This window comes from Podarcis filfolensis (genome assembly GCF_964270895.1).
Source record: "Podarcis filfolensis genome assembly, chromosome: 6".
In the NCBI taxonomy this organism is placed as follows: Eukaryota; Metazoa; Chordata; class Lepidosauria; order Squamata; family Lacertidae; genus Podarcis; species Podarcis filfolensis.
This window is the reverse complement of record NC_139609.1, coordinates 37,080,731-37,097,301: the sequence shown is the minus strand read 5'-3', so window position 1 is coordinate 37,097,301 and position 16,571 is coordinate 37,080,731. Positions and strand designations below refer to the sequence as shown.

The 16,571-nt window shown below is 39.1% G+C and overlaps 1 protein-coding gene across 14 annotated transcripts in view; it reads left to right on the top strand.

Moving 5' to 3' along the window:
- LRRC7 (leucine rich repeat containing 7) overlaps positions 1 to 16,571 on the top strand; it is a 194,600-nt gene that overhangs the window by 122,267 nt on the left and 55,762 nt on the right. For 9 of the 14 annotated variants that reach the window (XM_083620895.1, XM_083620902.1, XM_083620899.1 and 6 more), the window contains 8 exons: positions 247 to 316; positions 1,643 to 1,742; positions 3,315 to 3,439; positions 7,356 to 7,406; positions 8,616 to 8,816; positions 10,289 to 10,400; positions 11,896 to 12,076; positions 13,204 to 14,881. In XM_083620895.1, coding sequence (XP_083477021.1) covers positions 247 to 316; positions 1,643 to 1,742; positions 3,315 to 3,439; positions 7,356 to 7,406; positions 8,616 to 8,816; positions 10,289 to 10,400; positions 11,896 to 12,076; positions 13,204 to 14,881 — 2,518 coding nt within the window. Of the gene's footprint in view, positions 1 to 246; positions 317 to 1,642; positions 1,743 to 3,314; positions 3,440 to 7,355; positions 7,466 to 8,615; positions 8,817 to 10,288; positions 10,401 to 11,895; positions 12,077 to 13,203; positions 14,882 to 16,571 lie in introns of those variants that run through there. The other 5 variants (XM_083620903.1, XM_083620905.1, XM_083620898.1 and 2 more) reach the window with 2 other exon arrangements.

The following is a 16,571-nucleotide window of genomic DNA, read 5'->3' as shown; positions in this document are numbered from 1 at the left end:
GTGTGTGTGTGTAAGACAATCTTCTCTGAGTATTTAGGAAATTAAATTATGTATACATTTTTAACTGGGAAAATATTCTTTGAAAAAGAACCAAGTACTGTATTTCCATAAATATGCCTTTTAAAAGCAATGCAAGAGGATGACCAAAGGTGAAATTGCTGTCATATGACTGTTCAAATGCTGCATAAATATCTTGACAATGTTTAAGTAAATACTCAAGTTGTCCCAATTTTGTTATTTTTACAGATTGAAAAATTTGCCTATCACTTTTACAAAACTTAAAGAACTTGCAGCTTTGTGGCTTTCAGACAACCAGGTACAGGTGTCTGTTCTCATTATAACAGCTAAATAACAGGGCAGCAAACTCAGCTGTGTTTGTATTTGTAAAATATGTATAGTGAACTTAAAAGTGCTTAAACCTGTTAAACCAGATGGTGCTTTCTGGTGGGGGGGGGAATAAAAATTATGAGTATAATGCAAAATTGTTCATAGCATCTCAAGTTCTGCTTCAATCAAGTTCATCCGTATCAGCAGATCTCCCAGCGAACCCCCAAATATTTTGAAGCACCAAGCAGGGCTAGCCCTACTGTTAGGCAGAGTGCAGTGGCGTGGGGAAGCAGTGAGATGTTGGGAGGGAAGAATTTACTAGTTCAAATAGCAACCTTTTTATGTATTTATTTCCTTCTGTACAATGTGATGGGTGTTTCACAAGGGAGGGTGCTTAAGCCCAAGACCTGTTGAGTCTAATCATCTGTCAGTGGTGGGGAACCTCTAACCCACAGGCCTAATTTTGGTCTAGCCATACCCCCCTGGGTATTTGGCTGTTAAAGATATGCCTGGGCCGAAAGGGATTTTGCAGGCAGTGACTCTCAGCTGATCACCAGTGCCAACAAAGCCCTATACGTTGTAAGCGGCAAACATCAGTAGAGTATCAAGGCTTGCAAAGTACTATGCTTTTCCCTGCAGAGTTTGATTTCATTCTGACACCAGGTGTTTCAGAGGTTGGCAGCCCTGTCCACCTGTCAGACTTGGCCCATAGAAGGTTGGGGAAAGTAAGGTTCTACCCCACTGGCTGGATCCAGTTCTCCATCGTTGTCATATAAAAGGAGGATGGAGTCTTCTATCTATGATAGAACTGTGGCATTGTAGAGATGTTACAGGAAGGACAATGTTTATGTAAATGTAAAACAGATAATCAATATACAGGCTTCTGGATCATACTCTTAGTTTTAAGGATACTTCAATTTCTTCGTTAGGACAAAAGGGTGGTAGCATATAGAACAGTATCTAAGTAATAAGATAGGTAGCCGTGTTGGTCTGCCATAGTCAAAACAAAAAAATTTTTTTCCTTCCAGTAGCACCTTAAAGACCAACTAAGTCTTTAAGGTGCTACTGGAAGGAAAAAAATTTTTTTGTTTTAAGTAATAAGAAAACAACACAGCGCCATCTGTTGGTTGGAGCTGCTATTTCCTAATCATTACAATGTAATTTAATACCTAGAAATTATGTAGTTAGTATTGTTTTGATCAAGAATGTTAATTACAATGCTCATTGTAATTGGACACTATTTGTTAGTGTGCATGATAATTTTAGATGCCATAATTTTGGAGTTATTGTAATGTTGTTTGCTTTGAATTTGCAGTCCAAGGCCCTTATCCCTCTTCAAACTGAGGCACATCCAGAAACAAAGCAAAGAGTGCTGACCAACTACATGTTTCCTCAGCAACCTCGTGGTGATGAAGGTACTTATCAAAAAAAGGAAAGCTATTCAGTAAATAATCAATGTTGACTTAAGTATTCTAAACAATTATTCTATAGATAGTTGTTGTTTTACAATACAAACCACTCCCTTCCCCACTTTTTAACTTTCATTTTTGATAAACCATAGCAATGAAAGCTAGTGCCTGATTTGGCAGGGCTGCTAGGAATTCATGGCGGCATGGCCAATGAGTGGTCACTGGACTGTGGCCAAGTTATTCTGGTTTTCTCACCAACCTCCTCCCTTGCTGTGGATACTTAGGCATTGCAGTTTTACAAACAGCACCTAATACATTTGAAAAGCGTCAGAAGGCGTCCCTGCTGTCACAGTTGCTTTCTTCTTAAAGATAGGTTGTGTGGTCCCCACTTGTTCTGGTTGTCTCCCTATCCTCCTGTGAAAAAGGACTGTTAACAATATATTTACAGACTGTGGGGAAAGATTGTTCCCCTTCCCCAGTTTATTAAGTTCTACATCTTTTCCCGCCAGAATGTGAAATAAGGTAAAGGGATATTAAGTAGACTAGGACCTGGGAGACCAGGGTTAAACTCAGCCACAAAACTCACTGTGTGACCTTGGGCCAGCCACTGTATCTCAGCCAAACCCACCTCACAGGGTTGTAGTGAGGGTAACATGGGGAAAAGAAGACCCATGAATATCACCTTGAGCTTCAAATAAAATGCTCCTTCCTGCCTGCCTATCCCTGATTTTGAATTTGGGGGATAGGCTTTGAATAATGGACACAATTTAGGGCTACAAACATTTGACTTGTAGGTCCTCAACAAATCCAATATGTGACAACTGTCTGTTGGAACTGTGCTCCTGTACTACATATAGACTCTGCACACTGAGTTCTCATCAGCAGCGTCCTACTTTTTAAATAGCATTTTAAATTTGTTTTACAGTCTTTTTATCCTCACAACGACATGGTTGCTTTGATCATAGTTCAACAAAAAGAACAGTACTAGCCTCTTGAAGACTAACACATTTATTATGGCACAAGTTTTCATGTCAGTTTCATCATTATTGGTAATCCATGAAAGTAATAATACATTTGCTAGCCTTTAAAGTACTACTGGACTGTTGTTTTGTTTCTGCTCGCCCTTTGTTTGAAAGTGTACCAGAGTAATATACCCCATGCCATACAACGAGCCTGTGACAGAAAATGGGTGGTGGTCTTCTGGTGGGCTAGCTTTAAAAAAAATGGTAAAGAAAAGGCCAATAATTCTTGGTAATCAATCAAAGTTTCATTTCTGCTGTAAACCATTGTGGTTAGAAGTTAGAAACTGGCTCTGGATTGCCGGAACATCATATCAAATGAATTTGCTGAACTTTAGGCAAGTTGGTAGCTGGGAAAGGATGTATGTTTGCATGGACAAAAATCAAGAGTGACCTTAGCTCGCAGCCCCAAGCATGCTCATACTGGGTTAACTTGAGGCCTACATGCTTTTGACTATCTGCACCCACAGATGTTATTTGGTTGTTTAAGTTGATATTGTGCGTAAAGTTTTATTACTAGGTATATTTTGATTATGATGTTAATTTCTACTCTAATTAGATTTCCAGTCTGACAGCGATAGTTTTAATCCTACTCTATGGGAGGAGCAAAGACAGCAACGTATGACTGTTGCCTTTGAATTCGAAGAAAAAAAAGAAGAGGAGGAAAATGCAGGAAAAGTTAAGGTAACTAGGATTACCATCCTTGGTTTTTTTTTGTAGTAAATAAGTAGGTGGTTGTTAAGTGTGTGTTTAACCAATCTAGACATGAGTAAGGCTGCAGTCCTATACTCACCTATCTGAAAATAAGTCCCATTGAACTCAGTGGTGCTTACTTCGACATGCAATGGATTGCACTGCAAATCTCTTTAAGAATTTGACTGTGTTTCCTACTACCATGATTGGACCTGCAATTGCTGGCTAGGGTACATGAAATTTCCAGATGCACTGTTAAAATCTCATATTCCACAGTTGTCAATTAGAAAGTCCTCCTTGATGGGCTGCCTCATTTAAGTGCAGTCCAAAAGTTTGCTCTTGCCTTTAAAAGTCAACCTGCTGATACGCATATTTTCTTGATGTCCTTCTCTTGATATTTGCCATAATGTCCCCTTAAAGCATGTGACATTTAGAACTAAAGGGATTGGCACTTTTACAAATATATAGAGAGACTAAGAATTAGATATTGCCTCACTGCAAATCTTGTTTTGCAGAACAGAAATGAAACTGATAGAAGTGAATCTTGCTGTGCTGTTTATGAGACACAATTACCAGAAGGATAACAATGTGTGATCAATAGAAACTGATGGCTTAGGCTCACAAAGACCATTTCTAATTCGCTAACTCAGAACTGTCACATCAGATGAAAAAACAGCCTTTTAAGCAGATATTTCTGTTCTGTATAAAATTGAGGGAGGGAAATAGGTTAGATTCCTTTATAAAAGCCAAGTGTAATGTGAAATGGCAGTTGCACAGGGGGGAAATATTGTAGGAGTCAAGTTAATTAACAAGTCCTGACGTAAATATCTTCTTTCAGAAGTTTAAACAAGGCACAAAAGACTTTATAAGACACAAAAATGGCTGATCTGTTGCTCACCAGATTGCTATATTTAGTCCCAAGTAATCATTCCACAGCCACCAAAATTTCAACACCTTGAATATTACATTTCAGTGACAGCTGAAATTGTCACCTTAGTACAAGAGATGTTTTTTCTTGAATTTCTGTCTCCTGCACAAAAAAACTTCGCAGTCTCAGTGTTCATATGCATTTGTTCTTTCAAAACCAATGAAAGGATTCATAAGCCCATAATATAACAAACATGAAGACCGCTTAGTGGGCATTCAGCTCTATCTTTTCAATAGTATCTTCAGTGTTCACTAGAAGTCTTACTTAGGTTTCCAGCCTACAAAGACAGCCCATATAGCATGCATTTTACACAATATTCTATAATACAGAAATTATTTTCTGATCTTTATATTAAAAATATGCCCAATCTGCTCTGCATTCAGAATCGGGGGTGGCCTTGACATGATGATTATATTCTAGGAAGCAAGTGCCCCTGATGTGTGTCAAAACCAAGTACTTCCAGCAGGTGTTTTGTAAAAGCATTGCCTTGCTGTTTTGGGGCAAATATGTTTTACTTTAAAATGAGATTGACCGAGGTCAAGAGTCACATCTATCAGTCAAATCATTTGTTTTTGGAACAAGACTTGAAATTGACATTAGTTGCAGGAATAAAGAAAAATGAGACCTTTCTTTCTTGAGCTCTTACTCTATTTCCCTCTTTTATCCTACAGATATCTGAGAGGGGGGGAAATTGCCTTACTCTTCATATAATCCTCAAACAAAAATAGTACTTTATTAAAATGAAAAGTAAGATTGGGTTGTATCCAGCGGCGTCCCTCTGCTGAAAGAAGGTTCTTTGATCCAGTGGAGGTTTCTGTGTGCCAAAGGGAAGGTAGTGTTTTCCATAGACTCCCCCTTTCTTCTGCAGTCCCCTTAACTACTTACATAACTGTTCCAAAGGATTTCCTGTTGAACAAATTTGGGGGAGCTGCATAGAGAAGGGAACGAGCTAAAATCGCCTTTGCCACTTTCCACTAACATGAGCTTCTGCTGGATCAAAAAGCATACTGTCGCAAAAATGAGCAATGTATGTATGGACGCAGTGGGATATTAATCCATTGTATCTGACTTTTTGTGGATATCCCTTTAACAAGTAAAATATATTTTAAAAAATTAGCAAATAGAAAGCAACACGAAAACTGTATTGGTAGCTCTCTGGGACACACACACTTATGAGGGTACAAAGAGTACGTTTTTGTACAGGAGAATGGCAAAAGATGTTTTAAAGCAGCGAAGAGGCTAAGTAGTTCCATGCTAAGCCATAGCCTGTGTTATTTCATTTCCCATATATCGTCACATGACAATCAACATTTCTTATACTTCTAATGTTATTTAATTGAAAATCAAAACACAGTCACTTCCAGTAACATTGCCTTTATGCCTGAAAGGTTTGAACTAATCAATGAGACTGTACAATTAAATGACATCTGTATAAATGTCAGTAAATAATGCTTTTTAATGGCTTTGTTCATTTCAGCTTCCGTTTTCATTTTAGTAAACAATTAAAAAAAGAAACCTGTATATAAAAATATGGTTCTGTCTAATGCTGAGTGAGCAGAAAACAGCTCATACAATGGCTCTTTCCTGCAGCCCTGTACTCCTTCACAATGTTTCGCTAGTAGGTCCTGAGCGGTGTGGTCTGTATCATGTGGGGCTATAGTAGTAGGGGGAAATCACACAAAACCAGGAAGAAGAATCTTGTACCAACAGCATGCAAGATTCCTCTGCCTGATTTGGCATGTTTTCCTGCTTCTACTGTACTCTCTTGCAACACACAGTGCAGGAGGGCTCTTGACCTTTTCAAGGGCTTTTGTGTCAAGGGTCCAGGTAGCTGCAGTGGCCAATTTCGCCAGGTATCCTTTTGCTTAAAAATAAGATAAACAGGGTTTCAAAACTTTTGATGTCATGCTAGACAGGTGAACTTATGTTCAGCTCATCACAGTTTTTTGATTCATAGGATAAAGATAACCGTGTTTCTGAATGGTGGTAAAAAAATTAATTTTATCATTTTTTGTTAATTCACAAACTAGAAAAGTGATCTATTTGCCTGCTTCAGGGGTAGATAATATTTTGCACTCAAGAGTTGCATGTGGCAGTGGTCAGGGGATGCGTAGCAGTAATAAGTGGGCCTGAAAGTGGTAGCTGTGGGCAGGATCTGGGCTCCTTCTCTCTCTCTCTCTCTCTCTCTCTCTCTCTCTCTCTCTCTCTCTCTCTCTCTCTTTCTCTCACTTACACACACACACACACACACACACACATATACACACACACACAAATGTACATACGTACAGGTGCATATACAATACCCACTTTCCCCTCAAAATAAAGATGAAAATCCACAGGAGTGCTGTCAGTAATATTCGTGTAAAGCCAATTTTAATGTATTAAATAGATTTTAAAAAGTCACACTGGTGCTAGACCTTTACAGTACTAAACATATTAAAAAGAAATCATGTTAAATGTTTCTGTTACATTATTCTGCTTTATTAATTATATTTATTCTATCTTAAAACATAATCAAATGGTTACAGATCAGTTCAATACCTGGGTGTTTGGAGATGATTCTCATATGTTTATCCAGTAAACATGCAAGTAATATTGGGACTCACAGTGTTTAAAGCGCATACAAAATTTCTTTGACATCATGGCTATCTGTGCATTGCAATATCAACTGCAGGCACCTGTCTGTTTGGCTGATATGAAGACATTTCCAGAGTGGTGAAATAATCCTTAATATTAAGGGCACCGTTCTCAATGAAATGTGTGCCCTGTGATTGGTTGGTTGCATATTCATCTATGTTTCATAGGATTTGGTTTGTAATTTTATGTTATTTAAAATTATACATTTGGTAATAGTTCTTAATATTCATAATAACTTTATTCTGATGAGTCTTGTGAAATTTGATTTTGGTCAAGTGTATCATTGTTTGCTGAAATGAATTTGACAGTAGAAATTAAAAAAGAAATTCTTCTATCCAGGAATATTGCACTTTGGAAGGTTTTTATCCCCAGCGGCATGCTACTTCTGAGGTAACTTTAAATGTGAAACATAAAAGACCATGAATAGAAAGGGAGTCTAGACTTCATTGGTAATTATCATTTTTAATATCAACTATGGGATTTTCTTCACCCTAATTCTATCTAGCACATCTGCGAGTATGTTTAATAGTGAAATTTAATATTTACCTAAGATAAATTAACTTTACTCAAATTTCCTTACATAGTTAATTAGTTACACTGTATTCTTAGCAACCTTTGCAGTGCATGTAGTATTTGATTTACATCCCAGTTATTGTTAAGGTTATGTGTAAATCTTACGTATACCATGGCCCAGGTCATGTAGAAAAGCAAGTGATTAAGTTAGACCAGCAGCAATTACATTCTTTCAACTGTAAGGCAATTAGAACAATAGCAGTACTTTATTCCACACATCACTTAGTTAGTTTTCTTACTGGAGCTGTACATTTCCTTGTAACATAATATTTCACATTTGCTATTGAGATCCATGTTTGGATGTGCTTGTCTGTAATGCATACTTTATTATATTTCAACGCTCAGTGCAAGTTGCTACCATAGTTTGTTCTCTTCACATCAGTCAAGCTTTTTGAATGGTTGCCTATTAACTTGTGTCTGCATTTGAACCTTGGCTTTACATGCAATTTTTTCCTTTGTAGTAAAAATTATATCACACTTTTGTACAACTACACATCCATTAAATGAGGTGGGGGGCCCTCAATTTTTATTGAATGCAATCCGTTAAAATTGAAGCGTACTCAAGTCCTATTGATTTCAGAAGGATTTAGGAACATCTAATCTTTTTTGGATTGCTCACAGTCTTTTCAAATAAGCTATCACAGTGTTGTTTTATAAATCCAGAATGACTTCCCATATGCAAGTGAAGTTCTAGATTCTACCTGAGCCATTAAAGTGATGTTTAGCAGTCTGAACATCAAGGTGTAATTTCAGTCCAAGTATTATTGCATTATACAGTTCTAGGCAAGTGGGAAAGAAATTACATTCAGTCACCAATGGATTTTATTCTGCATTCACCATGTTGTAAATGACATAGGCTTTAGCATTTCAAAGGCACAGTTTTATGTTAACATTGTCTCAAATGCCTAAATTCACTGTCTCTGTGTTTTCTGTTTTGTATAGCCTTGATAATCAAAACTAGAAGTTTAATAATGATTTTTGTTTCCTATTTGTGGTTTTAATTTATTTTGTTAAATGACTGCTCAGGTTGAAATAAACTTAAAGCGCTATCCAACTCCATACCCAGAAGATTTAAAGAATATGGTGAAATCTGTTCAAAATCTGGTGGGTAAACCTAGCCATGGAATGAGGCCTGAGAATGCAACACCAACCGTCAGTGCAGAACAAGCTGTGAAAGACAAATATGAGCATAAGTGGCCAATGACAGCAAAGGATATATCCGTGGAGGTAACATGACAGTGTTATTTAAACAATCGGGAGCTTATTTTAAGATCAGTACAATACAGATCTCTTTATTCAGAGGGTTGTATGTAAGCAGAAGTAGGCCGATCTATAACCCCTTTCCTTCCCTCTTACCCCCATATTAGATATAATTTGCTTCACCTTTCAGTGCTGCCCTTCTGATTTTCTTTTTTTTATTATTGGGCCAAATATCATGTAGTTCTCATACTACACAGAACAAAACGGGTATTGCCAACATTGCATGACACAGAAACTGTCAGGCCTCAGCAGGGTCTGCTGTTGATTGTCAGGTACCAAGGCTAGGGCATGGCCCAAACAGGCTGAGGTCAGATCAATCAAATGTCTGCTGCTCCTTGCTGCAGCGCACTCTAAATGCAAATACAAGAGATTCCCCTGGGAGCAATGAGAACTGATGACATCCTATCTCAGGGGGAATTGTACAGGAAGAACATGGCTTCCTGCCTGTAAACATCAAGTCCTCTCACTCTTAGGTAAACTGGCTGTATTTGCATTCAAAGCACGCAGTGGCAAGAAGATGCTTGCACTAGCAGCTCCAGGCTGTGGGCAGGTAGATGCCTTATTTTTAGAAGGCTAAAATACTTTTAAAACTTTTTTGTTATTTTTTTTAAAAATGTGCATTTCCATGCAGATTTTTAGGCATTTCTCAGGAATAGGGCAGAGCAGCCTTAGTTCCCTCCCCATGCACAATTGGGACAGACCAGACTGTAATGGGTCCATCCATGGATGCCCACAGGATTTCCTAGACCCGATACATTGTGTGCTTTGGGTCCCCTGAATCTCCCCACAATCTCTTGATAAGAACTGCTGTTTATGTGCCTATATTAACTTTACCGAGCCTACCACACGAGACTGTTTCAGATATAAAAGGGGAAGGGGAGGCCTGAAATTGGTAGCAGAGTAAGGTGGCAGAAAACTATCAAGAAAAGCAGGTAGTTGATTGGTTTAAAATAAATAAATACCACCAACAGTACATTTGTCCAGGGCAAAATAGCTGTGAGCACAAAGCACAAAGTTAAGCTTCTTCCCACCTAAGATCAGACAGGCCTCTATTAATTCAAGCAGAACTCATCTCACAGGCCGTGGTGTTTCTAGATTATTAGGAAAGTAGGCACCATTTGTTATTTTACCCTGCTCAGGGTGTGTGATTCCAAGCTTGGTGAGTCCGCAAAACAGGCTTAAGAGCCACACCTTGAGAGTTTCTTCTGCCTTCATCCACAAGGTGGAGCCCAAGCCACTGACCCTATGCAGGCAGTGTCAATATGAGTACCAATTGTACTTTTTTAAACAGCATTCTATGACATTTAGTCACATTTGCCTGGTCAGCATTCGTGCTTGGAAGTTTTATAATTCCATACTCCTGATAAAATTTCATCATTAAAGTATCACTTGCTGGGCTATCTTTTTATAATATTCCACAATATTATTGCATTTTACAGGACCCATATGTACATGCTGTGAATGATATGAGGATAGGGGAACTTCGTCCCTCCATGACTGAAGCACCATTGTACCAACCTAAACTTGTCCTATTGGGTAAAGAGAAAAAAGGTACTAAGTCACTTTATAGATATTGAACGTGACAAACAATGAAAAATGCAGCAGAATAATGTGCTGAACACTGTATTCTCTTTTTCACACTTAGCCAGAATCAAATTGGAAATTATATTTAATATGCAAAGCCAGTCGATTTAGATACACAGCTATCTCTATTTCTCTCCTACCCCTTTTCCTTAGACTAATAGCAACTTTAAATGGTGTGAAAAGGTCAGGCTCCAGGTTCCTGGGGGCCTTGGACACAGGGTACCACTGGGCCTCTTGTCCCCTCCCTTATCTCCTCAAACTACGCTCCCTTCCATTCTTGCTCCCACCCCATACCTTTTCTGTCTGCCTGCTTACATTCGCATATTGCAATATTTCTGTCGTCCTCCTTTTTGCCTCAGCTTCTATTTCCTTACACCGGCTGGTATTGCTTTTTTGTCTCCCTCTCATCTTCCTTTTCATTTCGATCACTTTCTTCTCCCATGTATCACATTCTCTGCCACTTTAATGCACCTCTCTGTGACTGTGCCTGGGGAACTGAGTCTCTTCTCCCTTCCCTGCATTCTGCCCCCCCCCCCGCACCCGCAAACCTCTGTGGATGCCTTTCCCCCCTCCCTTAAAACTGCCTATCTGCCTTCTCCTGTGTCAACTTGGCGCGTATGTAATGTACAGAAAAGAAATCTAAAATAGTTTCAGTACTCTCAGAACGTAATATAGGCAGCAGTTGTTCTAAGCCCTCTTAATTTGGATATAACCCAATTTAAATGAATGGCTCTTCCTTCTAAGCAAGAATTATGAGCAAATGGTGGGCAGGTAAGCAGCCTACTAAGTGAACAAGCCCCTCAGACCATCTGGACTGTGGGTCAGTGCCTCACTTGGGCCACCCCTAGTATTGGGCATGGGTATGAAGGTGATTAAATCCTTCCTAATCACTGCTGCCATGACAAAACTCCCTGTGCCTGTTTTTTTAAAATAAATATTGGGAAATCTCCCATGTCACATTTGGTTTGGCCCTGAGTGTTGGATATAGTGTATAAAGAAGGCTATATATGTCATTAAAAATAAATACTAAATTATTATGTTCGGCAGTAGGAAAACATGGGGGTGGGGCGTTCAAGACAGTAGCAGTTTGGTCAGGTTCGTAAGTGTAGGAAAGGTGAAAATGGATCTTTTAAAAATACAAAAAAAAAGTTCAGTCTCACAAGGCACAATGTTTATAAGGGTAATAGTAAAGTAATACACCGACCAATAATTGTAGATTGATACAGTCAGATGATACAGCATTTTGGCTGAAGATGGATGGGAAAGGGAGGTGGTACTGCTGTGCAACTGTCTTAGGTGTCTTTGAACATTCCCGGGGTAAGTTCATGGCTGGCTATATTTGTATGATATAGAAGTGGAAATCACATTTCCAAGCTAATTACAGTAGTTGTTGTATATATGTCTCTGTGTTCAATCTTCTGTTCAACTATTAATTTCATATTTCTTTCTGTGCTTGTTTTAGAATCAACAGATGAATCTGAAGCAGATAAAGTTCACTGCATGAATAACAGTGTTTCTTCAGGCACCTATTCAGACTATTCACCTTCACAGGCATCTTCAGGGTCTTCTAACGCTCGTGTTAAAATGGGGTCCTTGCAGACTACAGCTAAAGATGCAGTGAATAATTCTTTGTGGGGTAACAGGTGTGTTTACTTTGTAGACCCCAGTTGAAACACTGGATCTGACCATAAAGGCATCTCAGACAGCCAAAAGTACAAAGAGTTTAAATAAAAGATGGTGGTGGTGGTGATGATATCAACCCTCGTATTAAAACAGAAACAGACAGGAACGTCACTAGGGCCAGACTAGCAGGAGCAGCAGCATGATTGAGATGCCTTTGTTTTTTCTTTGAACTAGCAGTGCTTCCTAGGACACCTATGTGACTATGTGACATCATGTCTCAGGAAGTACTGCTAGGCTGGGAGCTGGTATACTACAAGTGTACACAAGACTTCTAAGAAGTCTGGCATTGCATACAGTTGGAGAAAACCTGCTGCACTTGGAACAACATCACACTGGCACTACTGCAAATAAGTGAAGCATTGTGCAAAAAAAGGTAAGTGTTGCAGCATCCCTGCTCCCTCAACAGCAGGAGAGGGAGAAGAGCAGAGCATCCAGAGCAGAGTAAGTTCTCCCCCACAACTAGGCACCTCATGTTTGTAGGCGAGAGGAAGGGCACCTTTTTCCATGTCAAGGCCCAGAGGAATTATGCCTTAGGGGTGGTAATTACTCTGGCAACTTCTACCCAAAATTCAGGTCTATCTGCAAACTTTCAGAGTAGATTACAGTAGTTGAATAGCAGTTCACCCATCTTACCCATTTTTCAGCTGACGAGAATGAAAGAGGTACAAAATGATTACGTGTCATCAAGGTTTTCTGTACTGTCTACATTTACTCCACTGCATACAGAATCCCATATAAGCAACTTTGTCCCACCATAGATACAGACTCAGTTTTCAAAGAGACTTTCACTTTGCTTGCAGGCTCAATGCTATGTGCTTATTATCTGTCACTAGCATAGAGATTTTTATACCAGAGTTTTTTTGGAGGCGGATTTTTAGATTTATGCAAAGCCATTTTCATATACATATAAATTGTGATATTTCTCTTTTTGTGTGCTTTCTCTTTGTTCCCACTCCAAACAAGCTAAAGCTTCTATTCATTCATGGGTTAAACAAAACATGCAATAATAGTAAGATATTTATTAGCATTTTATTCTGCTGTGATAGCTTCCTTATCTAATACCAATCTTTCTTCTTGTTTTCTCCAGGCTTGTCCAATCTTTTCCTCAACCTCTTGAAACAAAGCCATTGCTCAGTCAACGGGAGTCTGCTCCAGCAGGAAACTTACAACAACATAACGAGAGGCGTCCAATGAGCGACACCTTTGCTGACAGCTGGAATGATGGCTCTCACTATGATAACACGGGATTTGTAGCAGAAGAGAGCACGGTCGAGAATCCAAGCGCTAACCCCCTCTTAAGCTCTAAATCGAGAAGCACATCTGCTCACGGACGCAGGCCTTTAATTAGGCAAGACAGGATAGTTGGTATCCCCCTAGAACTTGAACAGCCTACTCTCAGAAATACACCTGAATCAGAAGTGCCTCCATCAAACCCTTGGCAGAACTGGACAAGAACCCCTAGCCCTTTTGAAGATAGGACAGCCTTTCCTTCTAAGCTGGAGAGCACCCCTACCACCAGCCCTTTACCTGAAAGGAAGGATCTTGTTAAAGATTCCGCAGAAATAGCTAGCACTTTTTCTCCAGGAACAGCGTGGGAGTATCATGAGTCAAACGCTAACAGAAGTCTTGGTAATGTGTTTTCGCATATTCACTGTCGCCCGGATCCTTCTAAAAACGTCATTTCTATCAGCAAGAGCACAGAGAGGCTTTCGCCAATGATGAGGGACTTGAAAACGAATAGGTTTAAGAAGTCACAAAGTATAGATGAGATAGACATTGGCGCATATAAAGTTTATAATATACCGCTAGAGAACTATGCAGCTACTACTGACAATGCCGGTATGCATGAGAGGCCAGATAAAATGATGGGTCCAGAACATGGAATGTCTAGCATGTCCCGTAGCCAGTCTGTGCCAATGCTTGATGATGAGTTGCTGACCTATGGAAGTGTTAAGGTGCAGCAGCAGCAAAAGCCTTCTGTAACTAAAAAAGTGTACCAGTTTGACCAAAGTTTTAATCCTCAAGGATCAGTGGAAGTGAAAGCAGATAAGAGGATTCCGCCACCTTTTCAACACACTCCAGAGTACATTCCCCAGCAGACTAAAACTGTCTCAAAGGATTTGGTTAGCCCAAGAGCCTACCGAGGGTATCCACCCATGGAGCACATGTTTTCATTCTCCCAGCCTTCTGTTAATGAGGAGACTGTCAACACTCAGTACTCAAGTCAGGGATCAAAGGCTGGGTTTTTGAGAAGAGCAGATTCATTGGCCAGTTCCACAGATATGTCAATGTATAGAAGAGTCAGTGAACCACACGAACTGCCTCAGAGCGATAGGTATAACAGACACCAGTATAGAGGACCCATGGAACGCCAAAGCAGCATGCAAGTGTCTGAATCCCAATTCCTCAAAAGAAATGGCAGGTATGAAGATGAACACCCTTCATATCAAGAAGTGAAAGCCCAATCTGGAAGTTTTCCAGTTAAAAACCTTACTCAAAGGAGGCCATTGTCTGCAAGAAGCTACAGTACAGAGAGTTATGGTACCTCCCAAACCAGGCCAGTTTCAGCTAGGCCTACAATGGCAGCTCTGTTGGAAAAGATACCATCAGACTATAACTTGGGTAACTATGGTGACAAGCCGTCAGATAACACTGATTTAAAGACAAGGCCTACCCCTGTGAAGGGAAATGAGAGCTGTGGTAAAATGCCCGCTGACTGGAGACAACAGCTACTTAGACATATAGAAGCTAGAAGGTTAGACAGGGTATGTTTGGCATTTCTCTGCAATTAATGCCTTTTAGTTTTTATATTTCTATATATCAAAAAAAATCTGCTTGCAGTGATTAATATGTTATCCAGTAATAATTCCTGGATTTGTGTTCTGAATTAATAAACCATGAAATGTATTTTGTTACAGTTTATACATAATGAGTTAGAATTAGGGTTGCTTTGGGGAGCATTGGAGAAGTTCTTCCCTAATATACTGTTGTTTTTTTAAATGCAAAAATGATAATCTTGGTCTTCTAGTAGTGGGTAATTTATGAAGCTTAAAGGAAATCACAAAAATAGTTTATAATTTAAATATTTGTTTTATTTGCTAGCCTTTACAGTGCATAGGAAAAATATTAAAGACAAATTCCAAAGCAAAAGTATTGGAAATATTGACTTTGGCAGGCTTATAGTTAATGGGGATACTCCAAAACTCTACAGAACTCGATAGCACAATCTTCAGTGGCTGTGTTATGAATCAGCCCATGCCCTTGTGTGCACAAAGTCAGATATGCATGTGTGAACCATCTTCATGTACCAGAACTATTGGATCATGGCAGATATAATTAAGGATTTCTTATAGAAAATTTAGCCATTGATTAACAAATAAGCTACAATTACTTTTGTTCTGGTACCCCAATGTCTTAAATCTATGTACTTGGAAGTCAGTTGATTTACATTTAACTTATTTCCAAGTGTGTTTAGGATAACGGGTTGAAATACGTAAAGCCCCAACAGAGACCAACTATAACTTATATTTTCTATGTTAGGAAGTGTTTGTCAATTAACATTTATTATTGGTAAATGTGCAGAGTAATTCATTGACATGAGACACAGTTTCCAAGGCGTGAAGAATTAAGAATGAGGTATTGTTTGAAATGGTGATAAGAAGTAAATGAATAAAACATCTTATAACTGATATATCCAGAAAGCATTTGGAAGGAATTCTGAGAAAAACTACATACTACATGTAGTTCCATTATTTTCTTTTGAAAAAAGTCTAATATACTGTGCAGCCATTGAGGCTACAGTTTGAAGTGGAAGACTAGTACAGGAGGAAAAGGAGCTTCTTAACCGTTCCACTTTATTCCATTTGCACATCTGTCTCTATCTCTCTCTCTTACACACACACACACCAAAATACAGGTACTCATGTTTTCCTCAGTGAAGGTTAAAGCAACTGGAGTGGGAACTTTTCAGTGGGAGAATAGTTTGAAGGGAGAAGGATTATGAAGCTGGTCTTCCATCTTAAATTGCAACCTTACTGCTGCCTTGTATAAATGGCCGGGGGGGGGGGCGCCTTAACAAGGAACTTAAACATTCACCCTGTTGGCTGTTTTTCGATTTGCGTCACCTTGTACTCGTTAAATGCTGTGTGTCTCATACAGCCTTCTTCAGCCTCAGGAACCTGTTTACCTTCAGTCAACTACTATTGGAAATAAGATGAATTATGAAAGACCAATTCATGTATAATTTTAGTCCTACAGTTCACCAGATGCTTTCATAAAATAAGTGAAAATTGAGATTGCCAAATATGGCTGTCAAAAATGCTGAAATCATCCTGGAAAATTGGAAGCCTATAGACCTTGTTCTCAGATTTGCTTTCACAAAATTACCCTTCCTTATACTCCCAGATACATATTGGTTTGTCCATTCAGTGACTGCAATAAGTGATTATATTTCAG